This window comes from Protomyctophum bolini (genome assembly GCF_963924005.1).
Source record: "Protomyctophum bolini genome assembly, chromosome: 1".
Lineage (NCBI taxonomy): Eukaryota > Metazoa > Chordata > Actinopteri > Myctophiformes > Myctophidae > Protomyctophum > Protomyctophum bolini.
In genome coordinates this window covers 35,836,825-35,862,691 of record NC_137862.1, presented here as the reverse complement: position 1 = coordinate 35,862,691, position 25,867 = coordinate 35,836,825, and the positions used below count along the sequence as shown (strand labels likewise).

Sequence of the window (25,867 nt, the reverse complement as noted above, 5' to 3'; positions counted from 1 at the left end):
GTGTGTGTGTGTGTGTGTGTGTGTGTGTGTGTGTGTGTGTGTGTGTGTGCATATACGTGCTTGCGTGCGTGCGAGGTACATGGGGTGGGAGGGGGGCGGGGAGGTAGGGGAGAATCGAGATGCCTAAATTATTGATGGATTCTTTGGCTGGTGAGGAGTATTCGGGGGAAATCCACTTCTGTTCATTTGGTTTCCATGGCACCGCCCCTGGGAGGTAGTTTTCATATATTATGCCATGCACTATACCCTGCAAAAGCACAAAAACAGCAGAGGAGACGAGGAAAATAAATAATGCCTATTGAAGTCTATATATATACCGTTGTTGTTTTTACTATTCAGCTACGAACTACGCAAATTATAGTAGCCTATATTTGACCAAATAACTCATACCTATTTATACAGCATAGTGTACACAGCACAGCAACTGAATAGCCCCGTGCAGCTGAACATAATGTAAGGGGGATATGTAGCCTGATAATAGAGTGCTTCGTGCTGTCGCTGACCTTGGTGCTGAAGCTGAACCACCACAGGTCTGGATACGTCAGAACTACTGGAGCGCTCCACGTGAGGGAGAGAGAGAGGCGCTCCCCTCCCTCCCTCCCTCCCTCCTCTCTCTCTTTGATTTAACGAGGCACACCTCCTCCTCCACACCTACTGACGCTTTTTTTGCTGTTAAGATTTATTTGAAATATTCTTGTTTTCTGGAAGATATAACCACTGTATTATCGACGCCGGTGTATTATTTGATTGATCTAATGATATCTTTCGTTTTTCGCGTGATGGATATTCGCGTCTCCACGACTCCACGTTGTTGGGCGAGCAGTTAGTGAACGAGGGGCCACAGCTCGACTGATTCGTCTCACATGAATGTGTTTTGGCGCTCGGCGTGAGTGTTGTTGTATTCGGTATAGCCTTTTGCACAGAAATATCGCAACGGCTGAATTTTTATTTTTGTTTTATTCATTTTCTTTACCGCTCCACTGCGCGCTGTATCAAGATGCTCAAACAGTAGAAATCAAATAGAGAAATAGGCCTACAGCAGAAATCGGATATGGAGTCCACGAAGATGAGAGCCACGGCGGGGGTGAAGGAATTCGCGGGGAAGGCTTTGGGTCATATGCACAAGTAAGTTGAGCATCCTGCCCTTTTATCTTTGCTTAATTGGCATGTCCCATTGATACTCGTTTAATATCCTATGCATTTCAGGCTCATGTATTACCACACACGGACACGGGATACTGTCATGGTGCGTAGGTATAGGCTGTTTGCCCCCCTCCCCTTCCTTATTAAAAAAAAAGAAGAGAAAACACCTACACCGCACAACTTGCAGCCACCTTTAGTCACGCCTCTAGAAGCGATGCAATGTGGTGGCGACTACAACAAGTGGATGCAATGAGAATGGACAAATTCTTCTTCGAAATTAAACGAATCTGAATAGAAATCTATACTGTTTCATGCAGGACAAATAGCTATCTTTTATTGAGACGTGTTTTGTTTCATAGGCTATATACTCCCGAAATAAATTAAGTTAAGGGGTCAAATACCTCCAGGCATTAATATATTATAGGCTATATTATGCAGATTTTGTTTGGCTACATCGGCAGGATTTAGATGAAAATCTATTCAGCCGTTTGAGAAGCTAAATCATATAGCCAAACGTTTTTAAAATACAATTTGCACATAAACCTTTGATTTGATTTAGTTTCTTTCTGAAAACGTTACATACATTTTCGTTTAACACTGCATGGAAATGTTTCAAAATGTATCTGGTTAAATGGTATAGGGCAGGCTAAACGAAAATGTAGTAAGAAATTGATGCCTTGGCTTGATGGTCTGAAATGTATGGAAGGCACGGTAAACGTTTGCTTCAATAATTGTTCTAAAAGCAGGCAAGCATTATCATAAATCATAGGCTAATTGCAGGCTATATAGCGGTTAGTGACGATTTCATAATTGTGTGGGTTGTCCTATGAAAACCCAATGCTGTTCCGAAATTTTGATAACGTTTTTCTTTTCGTTTTTCGTTTAAAATAATAATAATAATTCCGTGTGACAAAATATACGGAATAAATTAAAATCCCTGCCTGTAGTAATTGCGGTGTGTGTGTGTGTGTGTGGGGGGGGGGGGGGGGGGGGGTTGAGGCATGCATGCCCATAGATGTTTGCCATGAGCAACGAGCTGCTGTTCAATGAATGCTAATGAGGATGCTGCAATGCGGTACAGCCAGGCGCATCTCCGCTTTTACATCTCTGGAAAGATGAAGTTTTGTGCCATGTTTTATGTGTATTTAATGGAAGCTTGATATTTCCCACTGGATTAAATCCGTTGCTGTGTTAATTTGAGTCTGTGAACGTATAGGCTACACAGACGTCTGGCCTTGCAGGCCTGCCCGCCTGGTATAATGATCATGCAGAGATGCACTGTTCTTCCTCATCGCTGTCGGGCCCGTGCATGGTATAACCTCCATATTTCAAGTTATATGCTTTTTTCCCCGTAAATAAATGCCCCGGCCTTACTTTGTCATGCAGTGTCACACAAAAGTAAAGTGGAAGTGATTAAGTGAAAGTGGGCTGTGTCTACTCTGTGGGGTTTTTAAATACTGAAATAATTGAACCAATTATGGGATGTATAACTATACATTAACAAAGCGCCCTTGCTATTAAACTAAATTAAATGTAGAAAATTTGGATCCAATTGGAACACAAGTTATTAACATTTCCTGAAAAGTAACGACTGACGAGGTTTCCACCGGACAGCGACTCATTCATGCAGAATACAAGCGGTAGCCTAATAGTTGAGGAGTCACGTCGTGACAGTAGCGATCACGCTGTCAGCGCACGAGGTGGGGTTCTCCCTCCTCCCCCGTTTGGAAGGAATTCCCCATGTAGGCCTTCAAAAACATGTCGTGACTACCAAACCCAGGGAGTAACCTGTTTCATTTCAAGGGCCCACCTTGATGAAAAAAATCGAGAAAAAAATGCTCATACATATGGGACCACAATCTACACTACACTAGTAACACTATCATCTACACTATAAAAATAAAACATATTAGGGCCTATGTGTATTTCTATATATTATACACTATAATATTTTTTATATGAAAATTCCATTTACACTCTTGGAATTTACAGACCCTTATCTCCTCATCCTCCTATAGAAGGAGCCCTTGCAGGTTCCCAAATCCACCGTTCACTGCCCTTATAATAAAACTCACAAGGAAATATACATTATTGATATAAAGAAATGCTGGCTTGATGTCCATTCAATTGAAAATATTCCCTTTTATGTTCGACTAGCACCTTATGCATGCCTCAGACTCAGAGTAGGTTATAGTAGGCTAATATTATACTATCATCTCATTAATTTCATACGCCTATATAGGCTATACTGTATAGATCGTGAGTGAGTGCACTGTCTGCGTGTGAGACGAGTGACGTTCGGCTCTCACTCCCCGCACCACGCACGCAGGGTGTTAGAGAGGAAACAGAAAACGGGCGAGGTGATCGAGCTGACGGAGGATGGCCGCCCCGCGGCCGCCAAGGAGAAGAAGCCCCCGCTGTGGGACTGCACGTGCTGCGGGCTGCCTCGCAGGTACGTCATCGCCATCATGAGCGGCCTGGGCTTCTGCATCAGCTTCGGCATCCGCTGTAATCTGGGCGTGGCCATAGTGGGCATGGTCAACAACAGCACGATCCACCGGAACGGCAAGATCATTATCACAGAGGTGTGTGCATGGCAGCACGTGTATAGCTACACAGTACACACACACACACACACACACACACACACACACACACACACGTTCCTGTAGGCCTCACCACCCTCCATTCACGTTATTACTTGAATACGGTCCCAGCATCCATTATATATATATATAAGCAAGACGAATAGCATAACAAAGCACTGTCACAAAATGCAGCGCAACTGAACGTATTGGTTATTTTTAGCCAAGATATATTTGAGAGAAAGGATTTCCATAGGGGGTTCAAGTGGTTAATGATTTTTTTCATATATCGCTTTGCCAGAGCATTAATTTGCGTATTATTGCGTAATAGCCTATTTGAGGGATATAGGCTATATAGAGTGTGCATATATACAAACGAATCAAATCAGTCGATTCCACCTAATAGTTTGCTGGCCTTATCACCCTCTTGTCATGAAGAAAGCAAAGTTTAACTGGGATCCAGAGACGGTTGGGCTGATTCACGGGTCGTTTTTCTGGGGCTACATCGTGACGCAGATCCCAGGAGGATACATCTGCTCCAGACTGGCTGCTAACAGGTAGGTTACACCACTGTCTGTCTGGCATGTGGACTGAGAACACTGAAGTGAAATAAATCATCCTTTTTAACGATCAAGCCAATATGTATAGGCCCATTTGTGGCTTATTAAAACAATTGTCCAACAACTACCATTCGTTGTCATTTTATTAACATTGAACTATGCAAATAACGAAAAATAGAAGGCCTACAAATAAATAAATAAGTATAAAAAATAAATAAAATTAATGAACTGAATTATGAATGGGAAGAGAAGGTACAAGCTCCAGTCAAAACTCAGGTCGATCAGAATCAGATCAGATGAGTTGTGTGTGTAATTGCATTAATGCTCAGTGGTTCTCAGAGTGGGGTCCGGGGCGGGGACCCCCAGCGGTCCTTCATGGGTTTAAGCCGGCAGGCCTATTTTATACTTCGGATATTTGAAAATAGCCAAGCTTGTGAATCGAAAGATCTTGAAGAATTGTGGGAAAATGTAAAATAGCCTGCATGCACCTTTTTGCCTGCATATGAATTTGCGGTCCTTCTTGAGTTCTTTCACAGATGAAAATGTTTGAGAACCACGTGCATGCATGGCATGATTTGGCAGCCTTATCTCTCACGTGGTGCGACCGACGGAGCATAAATGAGTGTTTAAGCTCATCTTTACATGCAGGCCGCAGAGATGTGGCCTCCGGGCAGCCAGGCTGCCTCTCTACTCAGGGCTCTGTGCCACCTGTTAACGAGCTCCCTGGGGCAGGCAGGCTAATCTCTGGCTCTCTGCAAGGCATGGCGACCAGCCTTGGCGACCAGCCTTTGACGCCAAAGAAGGCCCACATATCTGCGTGATCCATTATAATATAAAGCCTCTTTTATATCGCAAACATTTCACTGTCATTTCAACTGTAACATTTGTTTTTTTTGTTTTTGTTACGGAATATATAAATTTATAGCCTATAATAACGACACGTTGAAAACGAAAACATTATGCCTGCAGTGCCCTGCACAGTTTGACGCATGAATCATATATAGCAGGAACAATAAAACACGTTTCGGACTAGGCCTATGGATAATTAATCTGATTATAAACAAAGGTGTAGCCTATTTAATATCACATTGTCTGTTGTTCATGTACACATGTAATAATCGAATTAGAACTTCCTCTCGTGAGTCGTGCTCAAGGGTCGCCTCAGTCGGATTAGAGCTTGTCCCCACCGCAGACCGATTGCTGTGGGTGGGTGGGGGTGCAGGAGGGGGGGGGGGGGCAGGACGTCAGGACGTGACAGAAATGCTAAATACAAGTGTCGGTGTTGCCTTCTGCTTATGCGTTATGATTCCTGCAGCTCAGCTGCTGCTCCTCGCAAAGGTCGCTTCACCACCACCCCCAAAATCATCCCGCCACCCCATCCACATTGTAAACCAATGTAATCCCGCTGTGTGTGTGTCACCACGCACGGTGACGGGCCTTATGTAGGAAACATGAATAATAATTATATAAAAAAACGGATTGTTGAATGGGCCTATAGTCTATAACCAAAATGACAAGGCATTGTTGCATTATTGATGTGGTATATTAAATGCAATTTCACCGAGGGCCAAATGTGTAGGCTGTCTAATAAATAGATATAAAAAACAAATATAGGCCTATATCATGTCAATTTATTTGATTGAAATCAGTCCCGAAGCTGAATATTAGCGGAGACTGCAAACTGAAAGAGGCTGCACTATAATATTGATCATTGTTTTCAGGGTTTTTGGTGCAGCCATTGTCCTAACCGCCACACTCAACATGTTCATCCCCTCGGCTGCTCGAGTCCACTATGGGTGTGTCATCTTTGTGAGGATATTACAAGGCCTCGTGGAGGTAAGGGAATAAAACCGCAAATGTTATAATAACAATAACGCCGTTCTCTTAGTCATGACTCACGAGTTATTATTATTATATGCCTATATATATATATATATATATATATATATATATATATATATATATATATATATATATATATATATATATATATCATGGATATGCATGCGGCAGTCGGCAGACCAGACGGTGATGTCTTATCATTCACCAGGAAGCCCGCTGTCGGGTGGAAACCTCGTAGGCTATGTCCAAAACGATTAATACTTTGCTGGAGGAAATGAGAAGGGAAAGCCAGTGTAGTTATTATTCAGTAAAGTAAGAACTCTTGTTAATACTTATATATTTTTTTCCTTTGATTATTATTCTTTGAATTAAAAGGTTGAAATATGGATGAGGTTTATACCCAAACACAAACACGACCCAAATGGTTGTAGTACAGCCATGTGGAAACATGAAACCATGTATTGATCCTGTCCACTACAATTGGGGAATACTAGTGTAACTTGATCCCTTTGTGTCCCTTATTGTTTGCAACATAACCTATACACATTGGCAACACTGGCTGTACAAGTGCTAACAATCATAAATTCTGAATGTGGCAGTGTGTAGTGCAACATAACCCCCAAACAATTGCCTGTTGACTGGTAATAAATCATGACACTAAACTCAAAGCTGTCCTGTCATTGAGGGAAAATAACAGCCATTCATGCATTTCACATGCCATATTCATTAAATGCTTCACAGTTAAAAATGTAATATAAATCTTAGAGTGTAAAAATCACACCCGTGTGAAGTGAGGGGTGCTCTCATCATATGCATCATCTCATTCCAGCCATCATCTCATTCCAGCCAATCAAACACTCAAAACTGGCCATGCATTATGAATTGCATTTAATGTTTGTGTTGGGACAATGGTGTAAAAATTGCCATTCATTATCAATGGACACAGTTTGTGTTTACACGCACACTAAAAGCTGCAACCTTCAAAAAGGATGGACTTGGTCAATGCTGGAACATTTTCTTACACTGTCAATTTTAAATGAACATTGAGGATTTGAATGCATGGTTTTCAGACCAAAGGGTAATGAGATGGTTTGGATGGTGCATGATGCATTCATTAGCCCAAGAACCATGTATACTATCCACACTCCACAGTACTGTGTGTATACTGTAGTGAGTACTATCCACAGTACTGTGTGTATACTGTGTACTGTAGTGAGTATACTGTATACTATACATTTGTGTCATATACACCATATACTGTATCTCTGCCGTCAGGCAGAAACCACCTACTGTAACTCCAAAATGTTTATTTTTCAAGAAATGAAAAAACATCCAGTTCAAGTGAAGTTAGGAGGTTTTGGCCGAAGCGCTTTTTAATACTTTTCATTCTTTTTTTAACCAACATACAGACGTAAGTGTGTTCAATAGCACTAATGTATATAAATCAAAAACCTGAAAAATGGAGTTAGCTGCATGGTTTCTGCCGAACAGCGACGATACAACATGTCGGCTTGTCAGTTGTGTTGAACAAAGCCACTTCACTGCCTGCTGTTGAAATGAACATCTAATAACAGGAGAGGTGCTCTGATTCGTAAACAGCACATCAGTCTTTCTTTGCTCAGAGCATTGACTCAATAGTTAATGGTAATATCGAAGGTGAAAAATGTTGATTTTGGCTTGTTATTACAGGCAGCTAATATATGCTGGTCCATGTATTATGGGTTCTGGGCTCTAAAAGTGTTAGTTAATTGTGAGCTAATCTATAATCGAGATACATTCTGCATATGAGTTAATATTTTAAAAATAAAAACAATGTAATGACCCTTGCAGACTGCTGCGTTTATTTCAGAAAAGGGTATTTTTTTTTGTTTCAATAGATTGTCCATTGGTTTGTTTATTTTCATACCATGGCATTCAATATTAAATGTTATTCAGTGGTAGATGGGGTGGCTATATCCTCATCTAAAAGCATTGAGGCATCTGTTCCAGGGATACAATAGTCCATTTACTTTAAAAAACAAAGACAGATGCACATTTATATCTGTTACAACAAATGTGTCTTACTCGTTTCCTGGGTAAAGGTTATACATCCAAATGCATTTAAAACAATTTTGTCACTCAAAGTTAAATGAACATGAGAATTTGGGCTGTGTTTTTAGGGGGTGACCTACCCAGCGTGTCATGGCATATGGGCCAAGTGGGCTCCCCCACTGGAAAGGAGTCGCCTGGCCACCACCTCATTCTGTGGTAAATATGAGCTACGTGGTGGACTCATTAGAATGGGCCGTGGAATGATGCTGTGCATTTTTATGTATTGAACAAAAGACCTCTCTTTCTACCGTCTCAGGCTCTTATGCTGGTGCTGTCATTGCTATGCCTATGGCTGGGATTCTGGTGCAGTATTCTGGCTGGTCCTCTGTGTTCTACGTCTATGGTAAGATGGATGGGTGAGATGCATGGTGCAGTATTCTGGCTGGTCCTCTGTGTTCTACGTCTATGGTAAGATGGATGGGTGTATTCTGGCTGGTCCTGTGTGTTCTACGTCTATGGTAAGATGGATGGGTGTATTCTGGCTGGTCCTCTGTGTTCTACGTCTATGGTAAGATGGATGGGTGAGATGCAGTATTCTGGCTGGTCCTCTGTGTTCTACGTCTATGGTAAGATGGATGGGTGTATTCTGGCTGGTCCTCTGTGTTCTATGTCTATGGTAAGATGGATGGGTGTATTCTGGCTGGTCCTCTGTGTTCTACGTCTATGGTAAGATGGATGGATGAGATGCATGCGAGGTGCATGGGTTCCAAGGAAAAGTTCTGGGACTGCCATTCCGAAGCTCGGAATGGCGTCCATTTGTAGTTATAAATCACCTCCCAAGACAATTCAATAGTTTATCATAAAGCTCACTTTATACGACAGTGTCACTTGCCAAGAAGAACTAATCATAATGATCGGTTCTTTTGACAGTGTTAATCAGGTGCAATTGTTCCATTGATGGCAGAAGAAGATATTGTTGAGAAATATTCACACTTGTTAGACCAGTCCTGTAGCCCAGAGAATGGTCTTGATTAGCAGAATGTCCAGAGAAAGTGAAATAGATTTAACCGGTCAGGCTGGGTATTGATTTTTTTGGTCGATGTTTTGGTGTGTCTGTGTAGTACAATAATATCCAGCAGACCAGGACCCCTGCTCTCTCTCTATCAGAACTGGATACAGTAAAAAATCAACCCAAATTGTACATTATACATCATACAATATACTGTACGGTACATTGTAGAATCACATGCTGTCTGTCTGTCTGTCTGTCTGTCTGTCTGTGCTGAGCAGGGTGTGTTGGGCTTGTGTGGTACTGCTTCTGGATCTTCGTGTCTTACGAGAGCCCAGCCGAACACCCAACCATTACCGATGAGGAGCGCATCTACATTGAGGAGAGCATTGGAGAAACTGCTAAGCTCATGGGTCCATCTGAGGTGAGCGTGACTGGAGCAACAACTCAGAGTGTACAAATGGAAATAATGATAACCTAGGAATAGCATTTCCATATAAAATCTGCCATCAAACCATTCAGCATATTTTTTAAATACTGTACCTAAATGAGATCAGCTCGTTTATCTTCAGATCTGTCTATACGTGGTTCCACGTTGCAAGACAGCACACATAAAGGCTTGATGGAAAAGTTCCGTTCAAATCTTACAGTAGGTATAGGGAGAGTCAGAGGGTGACATTTGAATGTAAATTGTAATGACTTGTTTTATGTGAGATATATACCCAGTACCCACAAAGGTGAGAGGGAAGCATGACCAATGATGAAATAAATATAAGTGAAGGTGCAATGTGAGTGTGAGCTCATACATGCAGCTCAGACCTCAGAGTACAGTATCAGCCTGTGCAAGCATCTGGCAGAGGCATGCATGTAAAACAGACCACCATGATCTGTTTACTCAGATATAGGGATGGCACACTATCAAGCAGGCAACAGGTATTCATGTTGATGATATTTATTTTAAAGTTAAATAGTTTTCATTTATGTAAAAAATCTTATAATCCACTGTAGAAATTTAAAACCCCATGGAGAAAATTCTTCACCTCCATGCCGGTCTATGCAATCATCGTGGCCAATTTCTGCAGAAGCTGGACCTTCTACCTGTTACTTATCAGCCAGCCTGCGTACTTTGAGGAGGTGTTCGGCTTTGAGATAAGCAAGGTAAGACAACCGTCTGCACAGCATGTATAGTAGTGGCTCAGACAGAGCCCCTGCCTGATGACCAAAATACAGCGCTTTGTGCTTTTTCTCTGTTAAATCTAAGAATTGTGGCAGAATGCATTATCATAATGAATGCAAAAAATACAGTGTATAGTGTATAGTGTAAATACACTGTAGTGTATTTGTAATGTTGCTTGACCATTATCCAGGAGGAAATAGGCCTGTGGCACTCACCATGTTTTGAATGCGTTGTGTTGCTACGCCTCACTGGTGTTTGCAGCTCAGTGATGTGTGATGTACATGGCTGTAGGTTGGCATGCTGTCTGCCCTGCCCCATCTGGTGATGACCATCATTGTGCCAATTGGGGGCCAGCTGGCCGACTGGCTGCGCATAAAAAACATTATGTCCACCACCAACGTCAGGAAGATCATGAACTGTGGAGGTGAGAAAGAAAAAAAAACAAGCCGAGAATGAATTTTCAATTTCAACACCTTCCCCCTGAACAGCTACAGGGTGTGTTTTCACAGACTTAGATTCACATTAAACGTATTGGTGCTGTCTGGCGAAAACAAAGGTTTTTGACATACAAGATTTCCACCCAACAGAGTGACAATATTTTAACAATATGTTTCTAGATTGAGATATTTTGTGATAGTAACTGTAACTGTTACATTGATTTAATCTGTCATGTACATGTACTGTATGTCAATGGGTGCAAACTGTGGTGAAATGAACTGGCACTATGATGGCTGACAGCCTGTCGACTGTGTGTGTGTGTGTGTGTGTCATTCTTTGTTTACTTGGTAGGATTTGGCATGGAAGCCACGTTGCTGCTGGTGGTGGGATATTCCCACAGTAAAGGGGTTGCCATCTCATTCCTGGTCTTAGCGGTTGGCTTCAGTGGCTTTGCTATTTCAGGTCAGTACAACAAGTAAAACAATACTGGCCATGTCTATAGTTGCAATGATTTGGCTCTGTTCTTTTTTCACCATGATATCCATACATACACGATATCCATACTATCCCACAATTCAATATCCTGCCAAAAGCTAGCCCAAAGCATAGTCTAAAGCTCGCTCTCTCCATGAAATCTTGCTGTTGACATTTCTAGATATACTATATAAAAAGGTTAGAGCACATTATGAGGAGGTTTCCACTGCATAGCAACCATCTTCTTAGCTGTTGTTAATGAGGAGAGATACAATCATCTTTACTTCACAGGCAGTATGACTTGTCAGTGTGTAGTTGATCTACCCGGCACTACAGGGTCTAGATATTTCTCAATGGAAGAGTATAGGGAGAACACCTCCAACCAATGCACTGACTGCAGATGTGCTAGTATATTGTATTAACATGCTCTACCATATAGATTAGTCAAATTAGTATTCTATTCATTAAAACAAGCTTTAACATGCAGTATGCTACCAATCACCCTGTTCCAAACCTCTTATGAAAGCTTCTCCAAACCTAAATGCCTAGCCTCAGTAAGATCCTGGTATAGGTCTCTCACAGTGCCTTCTGACCTATTCCAGCGTAGGTGGAAATTTTACTCAGAAGAAGGTATTTAACTAAATGTACTCAAAAGTGCCCATTTAGTTTTATTTGTACACTCTTTGGAGCCGACATGAAGGATTTCTCTGGTGTGTATCGTCATGGCCTGTATGCCTGCTGTTCCTCAGCTTTTTCCTGGAGTGTTTAATAATTCATCTCTAGACGTCCCTCGGGATCAGAGCGGGCACGTTGTGCGCAGCAGCCAGCCAGGACACTCACTCATTCAGCCAGCCAGCCAGTGTGGGGGAGGTGCTGAATGTGGAGCAACTTATTGCCTCCTTCTGCAACAAGATGGCTATTATTTGTGCCATTTTTATTCTTTGAATGTTTATGGGTTCCATTGCTGTTTTCTTTTCCTTCTGAAAGATGTGATCCTCTCAAACTGACATTTGTGTTGTAAAGTACTGATGTACTTGTGATGTGCAATGTACTGAGTACACTACAATACAACAGGAAATTATCTCAGTTACTTTTCATTCTGATTATAGATTACTTTTGTTCTATCAGGTTTCAATGTGAATCATCTGGACATTGCTCCACGCTATGCCAGTATCCTGATGGGCATTTCAAATGGTGTGGGTACTCTGTCTGGGATGGTATGTCCACTGATTGTTGGTGCCATGACAAAGAACAAGGTATGGGCTTCCGAAGGATGAGCGTTCAGTATACATTGACTTTCTATGTAATGGTAATGGAGACATAAGCCTAAGCAATGGAAAAACGTGTTGGCTAACAGTTACTATACAGACCACACATTGACTTCTAAGGCAGTTGTATAGCTTTATACTGTAGATGTAGGCCTACTCAATGACAATTATATAATGCTGTTGTAATATGTCAATATTGTTGCATTGTTTTCAGTTTACATGAAACCCTGCCTTTTAATATCAAACTAATCACCATGCAAAGGTTTGTATTTAGATGGTGATGTTTAATTACAGTTTTCCCATTGTTTGTTTCACGTTGCTTCTTCAGACTCGAGACGAGTGGCAGTATGTGTTCCTGATTGCGTCCATGGTGCATTACGGGGGGGTGATTTTCTACGGCATCTTTGCGTCGGGGGAGAAGCAGCCGTGGGCCGATCCGGAGCTGACCAGCGACGAGAAGTGTGGCTTCATTGACGAGGACGAGCTGGCAGAGGAAACCGGTGACATCACAGAGAGTTACGGTGCTCCTCTGGCTGGAGGTTCGGCCAAAACGTACGGAGCCACCACACAGGCAAACGGCGGCTGGCCTGGTGGCTGGGAGAAGACGGAGGAGTACGTTCAAGAGGAGGCGCACGGAGGAAGTTATGGATACAAGCAGGGTGAAGACTACTCCTAGACCAAAACACTTAGCCTGCACTTAAACACCAGGCTCTGGTACAGGTTTTAAGTGGTTAATACACAGTGAAATACTCAGTGTTCATTTACCTCAACGAGTGTACAAAATGGATAAATGAACACTGAGGATTTTAACTGTGTACACCACATTCACATTTGTAGAAAAATGTTGCTGTGTTTGCGTCAATTTGGTCATAAAATAAATGGTGTGAACAAACAAGAAATAAGAAAAAAGAGAGAAATTACAATCCATTGTTGTATGTTTGCACAAATTCAAATCATAATTTAAAAAGAAAAAACCCTAAAAAATATTATTGTAAAAATATTAAATATGATATATGATGAGATGTAACACATATCAAATTGGCAGGTTGTAAATGTATTATTATGCATATGGGTAATATAATATATTTGTTTGGAGTGCAATTGTGTAACCACCATGTGAACCATGTTCAACTCATCAGCCAGAGCTTTTCGCTCACATTGAAGTCTGTACAGTAAAATCCTCAATGTTAGGAAGGAAAACTTGGCCGAACCTAAATTCCATTGTTCTGACATGAGGAGATCACGTGTCATTTAATAGACATTGCTTCACAATGTCAACATTTTGTTAGGGAAACGGACCTGAGTTACAACTGTAATTCTGCCGTTTCCTTCTACACAGAATGTCTTCGCCTGCAGGAATAGCAGATTTACAAGCTCACAATGTGTCGCAATGCTGCACGCTGTGAGCTTGTCGATCGGCTATTCCTGGCCAATGTGCCCAAATTTTCCTTTGATTTAACTCTGAGGGTTAAATGTACCGAGTCCATTTGAGTCACTTTTTATGCTCTCAGAGTTAAATTAACACTGAGGAATTGACTGTGTTCAGGGTTGTGTGCAGTTCATATGAACTGACGCCTAACTGGGTCTTCTTACATTCCATCTCCTTCACAGTGTATAGATATGTCACTACACAGAATCGTAACCAAACCATGCAGAGACTAGACACTTTGGTTGAACTGCATCTCTGCTGAATGCACTGAGAGTAGTGTGTCTTTTTGAATGCACAATGTGGGGATTATTTTTCTTATCATTATTTGTGTGTGTGTGTGTGTGTGTGTGTGTGTGTGTGTGTGTGTGTGTGTGTGTGTGTGTGTGTGTGTGTGTGTGTGTGTGTGTGTGTGTGAGAGAGAGAGAGAGTGTGTGAGTGTGCGTGTGCGTGTTTTTGTAAAAAAAAAGAAAAAAGAAAAAAATAAAAGAAAAAGTCACTTATGTGTACACGTAGGACACATTTTATGGCATAAAAATCCTACTGATTTTAAGAATGGCATAATGGTTTTTGTTATACTGTGCTGACAGCTAATATTACTCTTGGTCCCACTGCATTATCGTTTGCTATTTGCAGTGGTGGAAGAGGTACTCAGTTTCTTTTTCACTTAAGTACAAGTGGCAATACCACAATGTAGAAGTTCTAATTTTTTCAAAATGTTTTCACCTTTTTGTTTAAATAGCATGGCTATTCTTTCGAGTAGCTGAAATATAAAATATTATTATCAATTATTTTTTAATTACTCAAGTTAAAATTGTACTCAAGTACATTTCCACCACTGGCCATGTGTGATGAGTTCTGTTAAGACGTTGGCTCAGCAGTATCAGTTGCAGCTCATCTCATCTCAGCAGTGTGCATCACCACACAGAAAAGTTCTCAGTGTGGAATTCTGAGAGAATGCAAAAATGTACCTTCTCTTAATTCTCCGTCTTTTTGCTGTGCACAGAAATGAAGCCATTCTTCAGATCATGTTCTGCATTTTATGCTTGGCCAAAAGTCAAGTCTTTCCAACGCGTCACCTTCTTAAAATAATGCCCCAAGTCATTGTATTATGTTTGTCTGGAAACAGAAAGAAAAGGCAAACTATATGATATTTCTTAAGCATTTCACCCAAACAAAAAATGTCATAAAATAACTGTGTCAGTTATGTAACATCAACAATTTAATAGGCACATTTTTTGGCCTAAGTCAGGTGACTATAGGCCAAATAATTTTATTCCTATTTTGACTAAATGAACACTCTTGAGATAGGCCATTTTATTAAAAACGTCGGGAACAGCATGATCCTTTTCAATCCTTTTACCAGAAGTGGCTTTCCTCAATTTATTTTAAGACGGTGACGGAAACATGCTGTATAGTGATCTGGTAGAGTGGACGAAAGAGATACAACAAGACAGAGTTTTAGAGGAGCTTATAGATCAGTGGTGGACAAAGTACTCAACCGAGTACTTGAGTCAATGTAGGCTATAGGTATACTTATAGAGACCGAATCAAATATTACTCCACTAATTGAAAGTACTGTCACAATTGTAGTTAAAGTACTTGTTTTTACAAATATTGAAGTACATGCCTTTAAAAATACTCAAGTATTCAAAAGTTAAAATTACAGTAAAAACAAAAAACAATAGTAGTGAAACTAGCAGATCTACAAGCTTGTGACACATTGTCAGCTTGTAGATCTGCTATATTAACTATAGGCTACTTGAAATAGGGCTTAAGTGGTTAACCAGTACTGTAAGTGGAGTCAAAAGTACAATATTTGTCTTTGAAATGTATAGTCGAGTGAAAGTATCCAAAAATATAAATACTCAAGTAAAGCATAGATGCTCAGAACTGTGCTTAATACAGTACTCAAGTAAATGTACTTTGTTACTGTCCACCACTGCCTACAGATGATATTATGACATATGCCAGTGCCTATTTGGCCTTGCCGATGCGGTCTGGCTCTATGAAGGGTCTGTGCAATTCAGAGATTAGAAAAAGTATGGAATTAACCGATCAGTATCTGTCTTTATGTCAACATAACCAAGAAAGAATACTAAGTAATGTTATATGAGAGAAAATTTAACTATTTCTAAGAGTAATGAAGAGAGATTCAAAATGTATAATAGTATACAAGATTATAAATGAGTGACGATAATTTTGTCACATTTTCAGTGAAAATATTAAAGCGGTGCATTAAAAATAAGTCAAATGATTGGAAACATTTTCTTAAATACTATTAACCATGTGAATATCTGGAAATGCCTTTTGGTATTACACTTACACCACTGCAAAGATTATATTTACAATCCCATAGAAGATAAGTCAATTTTTAGGACTAGTCCATTTCCATGGAATGAGACTGAAATGAGCCATACCATTGCGAGGTATCTGGGACTGTACTGGGCTGTAAACACAAGTAAACACATGTTTGTTCCTCATTCTGCACCTACCCAACCCAAGAGTATAAATGTAATGTCTAATTAGAAATGAGAAATTAATTTAATTCAATGTTAAATTATCACTCTCAAATTTGGTGGTCTGTAAGGTTGTCAAGATATCCAATCACCCAGTGTTTCACTCCCCCGCAGAGACCTTAGCACTTCACAATATACAGTAATGTTCGATGTGTGTGGAAATGTATTTATGCATGGAACAAAGTGAAATTTGTATGTTTCTCTTTTTCGTTTTATTTTGACATTTCTTTGACATTTGTCTTGTCCATGTCTCTTAAAACTGTTACTGATGTGTCCGTTTCTTTGCACAATAACCAAAGGTGAAGTGTAGCTGTTAAAACGTTAAATAATAATTTATAGGGTACTCGGTCATTGCGTGGTGTCACCGTGTCACCCGACAAAAGTAGCTGAGCTTCTAAATCAGTGGTTCTCAAAGTGGAGTCCCCCTGTAAGGTTAGGTCATCAAAGACCACTGGGGGTCCCCAGCAATATGTGTTTGTCTATTTGAACTTAGCAATTCTTGAATGTGGGCACAAAATATTTTCAGATGGAGATCCGTGGCCAAATACATATTATTTAGCGGGTCCTTGACCTCGATCTAATTTAGATGTTTTGTTTTCAACAAAGTATAACATTAGGCTAAAGGCAGCAGCAAGGTATGTGGACCTGTAGGACCTGTAGGGTTTGGGTCTGCAACTCTGCACCAAACATTACTCAGTGTACAAAGCAATAACTCGTTGGAACAGTTATCTTCCATTATCTAATAACACAACATAATGTGGTGGGGTTTTGTTTATCCTTATGTACTTGTTTTCAAGTTGTGCTTTAGTGATAACAAATGTAGGAAATCAACACAAATACTTGTAAAAAAAAAAAAACATATACATATATATTAAAACGTATATTATAGTAATAGAGTACAGCACAAATATCTTTGACATGGATAACATGTCAGGACTTTGTGCTGAGACTGCTCACCAGATGAGAATGATAACCCAGGCTCCGCCTACCTTCTCCATCTCTGTTGTTCACTATGGTTCCCTGTGGTCCTCATGAGGGTGTGCTGTTGTTTACTATTCTCTCTCTGTCTGACTCTTCCATCCTCTCTCTGAGCCCGTTTCTCCTGCTCTCTCTCTCTCTCTCTCTCTCTCTCTCGTTTTTCCTTTTATAAAATGTATTTATTTATGGTCGTTCTGTCGATGGCTGGCCCCTATTGCCTCACCATGCTGTACGTCCTTCTCTTATCTATTCCTCCACGCCACTGTTACAATAGGGGGAATGAAGGACTGTCTGTAATAATCGGTGACTGAACATTTTCAAAAAAGAACAGATGTGCAATCTGAAGTAATGGCTACATTTTCCTGTTTTTGTGCCTCTGAGTGAAGTTCCAGTGTGATATGACTTCGTTTTTGTGGAAATTGAGAGGTTTGTTGATGTCAAAACAAAATGCTCTATATCATTTTTGATAACAAAACCAAACAAAGAAACTAAATCAGAATGTGTCCAGTGTTTCAGTTTTTTGTGTTTGTGCAAACGCAAATTGCAGATTAATGTGATTTAGTGACGTTTTAAAATAATCTCACCCGTTTTTGAATAAGTCAATTGTCCAATTATTCGAGTGAAGCTCTATTGAGAATGTTGGCTTGCTTTTCAGTTCCAGTAATGTGTGAGCTGAAGGTATAGCCTAATCTACTTAACCATTTATTTCTAAAATAGCATCATCTTGAAAGTCCTTTAAAGATTCTCAAAAGTTTTGTAATGAAATGGTGGTCTGGTCAATAAGGCATCATATCTGACCTGCATTGACCATAATTAACACAATGAAAAACAAATATATAACTGCTCATTGTGGTATTAACAACATGGTAGGGGCTTTGGACTGTAATCAGAATACAAAGCATGGTTCACCATGGCTAGTACAGGAAGTGTACAGTTAATGGTTGTCCTGAGAAATCAATAGGGTCACTCTACCCCCAGTGTTCTCCTGCTGGAACCATTGACTGTCCTAACCTCTTAATGGAGATGAGAGGGTGGAGGAGCACTTATTGCGCTATTTAGAGAACAAATCTGTTAGGGCCTGTCACGGTGCAGGAGTGAAGGACCCATGCCAGGGGATGTTAAAAAAATCACACCTGTGTGAACTGAGTGGTGCAACTCCCCTCTCTCTCTCTCTCTCTCTCTCTCTGTAATTAGCACTAGGCAACAGTGCAACACTATCTCTCTCTCTCCGTTTCTGCCACAACAGCGCCACTTTTGCCGCTAGGTTAACACATAGGTTAACACGGACATTGCTGTTCCTTGGAGTGGTTGCACCACTCAAAAACATACCCCTGTGTGAAGTGACTGCAAGTAAGGGGCGCTCTTATCATCATACATCATCATGCATCATCTCATTCCGGCCAATCAGAATTTGCGTCCTCACTTTTGTCTTCCCCCTCAAAAATCACACTTCTGTGAAGTGACTCGTGAGTGGCACTCTTATCATCATACATCATCATACATCACATTCCGTGCTCAGCCAATCAACTGAGCACATTCCATGCTCATACAGACACACATAGGCCTACACACAAAGCTGAGAATAAAGTTCTTTCCAAGAAATGTCTTCATCAATGTGCTTGTAAAGGTGTCTATATAGTAACACATCTCACAAAGATTTTGAAATTCGGTTTACTAGGAGTTATTAAATAGACCTACGAGTTACGACACGACAGCATTAAAAACATCCAGCTTGTACACGGTTGACCAATCAGAAGCAGTAACTACTGTAGGACGTGCAACTAGGTCCGGGAGACATGGGAAGTGAGGAAGTATTTCAGAGAAGCCAAAACTTTAAAAAAAAAGATTAAAAATACTTAGCGGCAAGTCGGCAACGCAGAATAACGCCGCTTCGCACACGTTTCCGTGGTCTCCTACTGCAACTTTATGCATCTTTGAAACATCTCATCATTTCAAGCGACCACGCAGGTTTCAGTGAACAGACAGTGGTAAAGCTACGTCCTACGGAGAGTGGATTAATTAGGAATAGACCGTGGGGTACCGCCATCCAAAATACAGAAAAGGTAACAGAGGGTGCCGAAAGGGGCTAGGGTAAAGGTATTGATTCACAAGTTCACAAAAACACTAGTTTGACCCCGCACATATAGTAGGCCTACTTTAAGCAGTTTTCTTTTAAACATTTTGCCCTAGGGGCCTAGATGTGTTACTAACTTACTAGACATCTTTACAAACACATTGGTGAAAACATTTATTGGCAAGGAAGACATGAGTGAAGCAGGGCGGTTCAGATGCAAGGGGTTACTTAACATCAATGAAGGAAACACCTGAACAGGCGTGAGGAATCACTAGGAAAAGCACCAGGAAAATAACAGGGAATTCATTCAAGCTCTAGACAACACTTGAAGACCGAACATGATGACTATTACACACAACAAACTGGCAAAGAATCAAGGGGAGTAAATAGATGTGGGCTATAGACACAGGTGAACTGAACTGGCAATCAACACAGGGATAGGCTAAAACTACAACTAAAATGACACAGGTGCAAAACACGGCTGGTGAGACAAGACAGGTAACCAAACCACAGCAACAAAGGAAACTAGGAGACACTATAACATTACTACAAAATAAATGTACACAAGTGTAAAGTAAGAAACAAGGAAGGAATACAACAACACTTAAAAATTAAATGAACACAACTGAATAGTGAATAGTAAAACACTAACTATAATTAGGAAACAAAGGAACACCTGAAAACGCAACAGGGAGAAAGAACATGACACAGATCGTGACAGGGTCTGGATACCCCCCAACCTCCACATTAAGAAAGAAACAGGTTGCCCTGGGCCGCGGCAAAGTGGTCCAGGCACCTAGGCCGGTAATCCAGCCTGACAGCATGTCGCAGGTTTGAGTCCCGAGCCCGTCTGACTTTGCCGCATGTCTTCCCCCCATCTCTCTCCCCCTTTCCTGTCTAATTACTGTACTCTATCAAAAAAATTCTTAAAAAAGAAAGAAGCATACAGAAAACAAACTACAACGTGTTGAACCATAACAGTCCTCATTTGTCTGAAGAAATTCACTTCCTACAGTTGACAGGTGATTATCCCCTGTCCAAGGGAAAGTGCAATCAAAAATTCTATACAGTCAGTATTATACCTAGATTTATACTGAAATAGGCCTATACTAACTACTTTGTAGTACCATAGACCTGCATTATAACTTTTCTTACGGTGTGATACTGTATGTAGGGGCTCAGCCATCTAGAGGAGGGTCTGTATGTGTATCTGGGGCTAATCTCACAAACCACGATCAGCAAGGAAATAACATTCCTACATCGCTAATGCTTTAGCATAGCTACAGTATGGTGGTGTCATGCCATATGTTCCCTCAGCCCTATGTTCCCTCAGTTGTATATGCTCATCTTACAATAAAATGGTAAATGGTAAATGGTGCATTTATATAGCGCCTTTATCCAAGGCGCTTTACATAGATTGTGCATTACATTCACCCATTCATACACTGATGGCAGCGGAAACCATGCAAGGCACCAACTAGCACATCGGGAGCAATTAGGGGTTCAGTGTCTTGCTCAAGGACACTTCGACAGTAACTCTGGGGGAGCCCGGGTTCGAACTGGCAACCTTGCGGTTCCCATCCAGGCACTCTACCCCTGAGCCACCGCCGCCCCACCGCTGCACCACGTCTCTGTGTGTACACGCACGTCTGTAGGCCTACATATGTCTGTAATCCATGTAATTTGAGAACCGTTTGCTCCACCGACTTCAAATTTGACACACGCGTTCCACACCACCACAGGGAGTGCAGTGCCCGGCCAGTGGACTTTGTTAAATATTTTTAAAATGTATATTTTGATTAACCCAATATCAGTAATTTCGATAGTTCATGAAGGACCAGGCATAAAAGCCTAAATGTAAATACCTATGCCATGGAAGTAATCAGATTACTCAAATGTATGTATGTATGTACCCAAAATAGTTATAAAACCTTTTAGCTGTAGTTTAGAAGTAGCCTTAGCAGGAATATCTTTTAGAAAAAATGATTTGAAACCTTTTAAGATGGAAGTACTTTAGAAAAATACTCAATACCTTTTGAGTGAAATGCCCTTTTAAATCTAGGAAATGGATTATATCCAAAAATGGAACGAGACCCAAAACTTAGGAATTGGAAGACGCAAGAAAGAGGAAACCTAATTTAAAGAATAGGGGAGTTTATATAAAAATTAGGCTTTACAATAACATTAAGTCCATAATATATGTTCCAAAGGTTCCTGGATAAAGTTTTCTACCGTGGGTAACACAATTATAGTCCAAATGACGCAATGTTGTTTATTTATCGTGATTGGAGCATAAGCGTCCCACGTTGGCGGTCAGCAACCATGTGGAGGAGATCTCATTGGTCCAGCCCATTGATGGCCCAGGAAGCAATGATGAGGTTTCATACCGAGAGGGCATGCCATGAAGGCGCCGTGGTCATCGTGACCTATAGATAAAACTCTCTTTCCCGAGAAACAAGGACCTACAACTGTCTCCTGATAGTGTGTTGGCTTTGTTTACACATCCCAAGAGAGCTGCTATCAAACTGCCAAGGCTGAACGACTGAAATCAAAACAGGGCTACAGACAGTATTCTGAGTTAACCGGTCCTACTAGAGACAGTAAAAGATGTGTATATATGAATATGGCGTAAAAAATATATCATAAATGGTGATAGGGCCCTGAAATACGAACAACAGGATGGGACAATGTGACGTGACATATTAAGTATGAACAATAAGTTGCAAACAGGAAATAGGCTAGAGTTAAAAACGAGTAAGACGCGCAAACGCGGGAAGCGAACGCACTCAGCTCCATATATGGGCACAAAAGGGGCCAGGTCCACAACAAACAAATCACTGGCCCCTTTTGTGCCCATATATGGAGCTGAGTGGACCTGGCCCCTTTTGTGCCCATATATGGAGCTGAGTGATTGCTGATGCAACACACTCCATATTTGGATAGCGGGACAGACGGACAGACACACAGACACAGACAGACATGATCTGCTAGGTCTCATAGTAAGTGCTCACTACATTCGCAATGATAGGGACCGGATAAACATGATATGGTGAACTGTCCAACTTGACATGGTGTGTAATATAAACAACATCAATTTATTCATCAGACTTAATGAGCCTAAGTCCCCTCAGCTGTAGAATCCTCAGTCTGCCTCAGCCAATTGATTGCCATGGCAACCCCATACCTCCCATTGATTACTTAACCAGTTCACTTTTCACAGTCAGTTTGCACTGCAGACACAGGCAGACAGATACTGTATAAGAGATCTCCATATTTATGGGCACAAAAGGGACACAGACAGATGGTTAACGGGTGCTATGACAACAGGTATTGCATACTAGGTTCCCAACTTGCATCGTTCCCAAGTAGGCCAGTGGCCGACAGACACAGGTCTAGTAGGTATAGCTACTGATGACGAAGAGCATATTAACTACTTTTATTTCTGCAACAGAATAGAAACAGCCGTGTCTCTTTTAGTGTCAGCTATGTGTAAAGATGCTGTGTCTTGTGATATATCCTGTCCCAGAACTCAGTGCTTCATTGAAGTGCAACTTTGGCATCAGCAGATGCTAAACAACCATGCTCTCTCTCTCTCTCTCTCTTCCCCCCCTCGCACACACGCAGACACACACAGATGCAGCAATTAGATCACAAGCCATGTCCCGGCACAGATCATTGCACTTGTTAATTTGACAGGCTCAATAAACGTGTCACCAGCCCTCCAAATTATTTTCTCACAGCCAACCAGCCATAACCATCATTTTGTCCCAGATCAGCCAAGGGAGGTGACCCATAACGGCTTGTGACCATCAATTCACCTAGGGCTTAGGCTGCAGAACCTTCTGCCTCCTGCCTCTTTCTACGGAGCATAAATGATCAATAAAATCACACCACAAAATTGTTTTGTGTGTGTGTGTCAGAGCATAATTAGTTGTGGTTGTTAAAAATATCTCCTTGTCAATACTTTGCGTCATGGCGTTGCTGTGTACACAAGTGTGCGTGTTTGTGAGTCAGACAGCATGGCTGCTAAATTGAGAAAATGCGTGCGCATATGCTCAGCATTTTAAATTACTGCTCACATGTGGGTGTGGGGCAGGTGCTGTCAGAGAGACTCAAGGGAAGGTTAGAAAAGGAGGGTGGGTGTGGAAGCCAAAATCACTCTTTAATGACTTGGGGGCCGTGCTAGGGTTGTACTAGGACCCCAGAGAACGTACGTGCTCATAAATAACCTCCTGATTTGCACACAGTGCCTCGAGCACCACCCAGGAATACGCACGACAGTGAGATCACCTTCTCTCGTGGCTGATCCCTCAGAGGGGATCTGTAGTAATATATCTACCATGAAAGAAAAGAAAGAAAGGAGGGAAGGAAGAAGAGATAATTCATCTGACCACAGCTGTTTGTTCAGACCACAGCAGAAAAGAGAGTTCAATCCTCATAATACACATGCATGTATGCCACGTACATACATACATTTCTAGTTTTATGAGAAGCCACGATTGCTATAATTGAAATGGAAACAGGGAGTTGAGATATATCTTATGTATGAGCTGTAACATATAGATTTGTGTTGGAGTCTATAGGAGATAACCTCTCTTCCGTTCTGTGGCACCAGTCACACACCCACACGCGAATGAAGTGTTGAATGAAGAAAGGGTGTGTTTTTACTGAACTGTGGGCGTGTTCAGGAAGATCCTTCATAGATATGCAATGCACAGAGTGACTAGTACTGACTATAGTGTATCATCATTATTGGTACACCTCAAACAGTCTGATTCTACATAATACAGTTCTATGCAAATGTTGAGTAACACCCCCCCTCCTCTAAATGCCTTTAGATAACTGCCTTCTCAGAGGAAGATTTGTGATTGGCTCCTAGCAAACAACTGGTGCTAACTGGGCAGCAGGATTGGTTAGAAAAGCCAACCTACAATACTATCACAACATATATATATAGTGTAAATGTTTATATTTAGCCTGCACCTTTCCCAGCCCCCACCAACTCCTCTTCCACAGTGAACTGCGTCATAGGATTGCAGTCAAGGGGGAGTCTCTGGGGTGTGGCCGCAGTGGAGTAAAAAGCTCTCCTTCCAAATATCCCACAGCCAGGCCATGCAAAATATAAAATGAAATCATGCTCAACGATATGAACATCCCCTTTCCCTCTAAATGGCTAGTGGCTCTTTTCAAGGGAGGAGAGGAAAAGACAGGGAGAATGGATGTGAGAAAACAGAAAACTGTTTCAGAAAGATGCAAGAAGAATGAATATAGCTCCCATACATACACAACCCTCCTAAAGAAAATTCCTGAGGAATGGAAGGATGCAGAGAAGGGACGTTTTGACAGTATTACCTCTGGCTTTGATAGTCATTAGTGGTTCTCACATAAATGTGTGCATTGTGCAACAGGAGCTCAAACTAACAATTATAATGTAGATTTATTGGCATGGTGTTTCAGCACTGGACAGTTCCACAAAACACTGAAATTCTGGTATAGAGTACAAATAGCACAAATACTAAAGAACAACCTTGTACATTAATTACATGGAGAATAAAAGCCAGACATTTGGATGGGGTATGCTTGGGCACGTGCGCTCTATGTGGATTTGAAACGTGTGTGTGTGTGTGTGTGTGTGTGTGTGTATAAATGTGTATGTGTGTGTGTGTGTGTGTGTGTGTGTGTGTGTGTGTGTGCAATAGCTCCTTATTCAGTCTAGCCTCTTAATGCCCTTTCACCAGATGGGAGCTAGCAAGGGGTGTGAGGTGGGGGTCTATTTCCCCAAGCCTCTGCATCAGGCTTCCCTTTGTCCCTCTGCCTGTCACTGCTGGCTTCACAGTGGGGTGACACACTTACTCCAGATCTCATTAAAAAGTGAGAGATGGGTGAAAAGGCTTTGATGTCTAATGCATCTGGGAGAAAGCTTGTGGGAACATAACAACAAATCAGTGCTAGCTTGTAAAATACCTGTTCGACTATAATGCTAAATATTTATTTTTCAATTACAGTATTAATATTATATTACATGAAGGTTGTTCACACACACACACACGCACACGCACACGCACACGCACACGCACACGCACACGCACACGCACACACACACACACACACACACACAGGATTTATTGATTTCATATTGTTCCCACTTCTTGTCCATCTGATTCTATTAGTCCCAGTGAAGTGACAGGTCTGATAGAGAGGTCTCAGTCAAGTCAACACAAATAGAACTTTATGTATGACTGCGCCGCAAACCTTGTATGTCCAAAACCACTCCTTTTTTTAACCAATATTTCAAATATATATATATACAAAGAAAATAGTAAAAATACATCAAGGTCAAATA

General features: G+C 41.2%; 1 protein-coding gene across 1 annotated transcript; it reads left to right on the top strand.

Annotated features, from left to right (window-relative positions):
* Nucleotides 1-1,051: 1,051 nt before the first annotated feature.
* On the top strand, nt 1,052-13,203 carry slc17a6b (solute carrier family 17 member 6b; the record flags this gene model as incomplete). Its single annotated transcript, XM_080759456.1, has 12 exons — nt 1,052-1,125; nt 3,473-3,728; nt 4,167-4,285; nt 6,010-6,124; nt 8,290-8,377; nt 8,478-8,564; nt 9,452-9,594; nt 10,179-10,328; nt 10,639-10,771; nt 11,137-11,247; nt 12,388-12,515; nt 12,856-13,203. 12 exons carry the CDS (start codon nt 1,052-1,054, stop codon nt 13,201-13,203), a joined length of 1,752 nt encoding a protein of 583 aa, XP_080615582.1.
* Nucleotides 13,204-25,867: the final 12,664 nt, after the last annotated feature.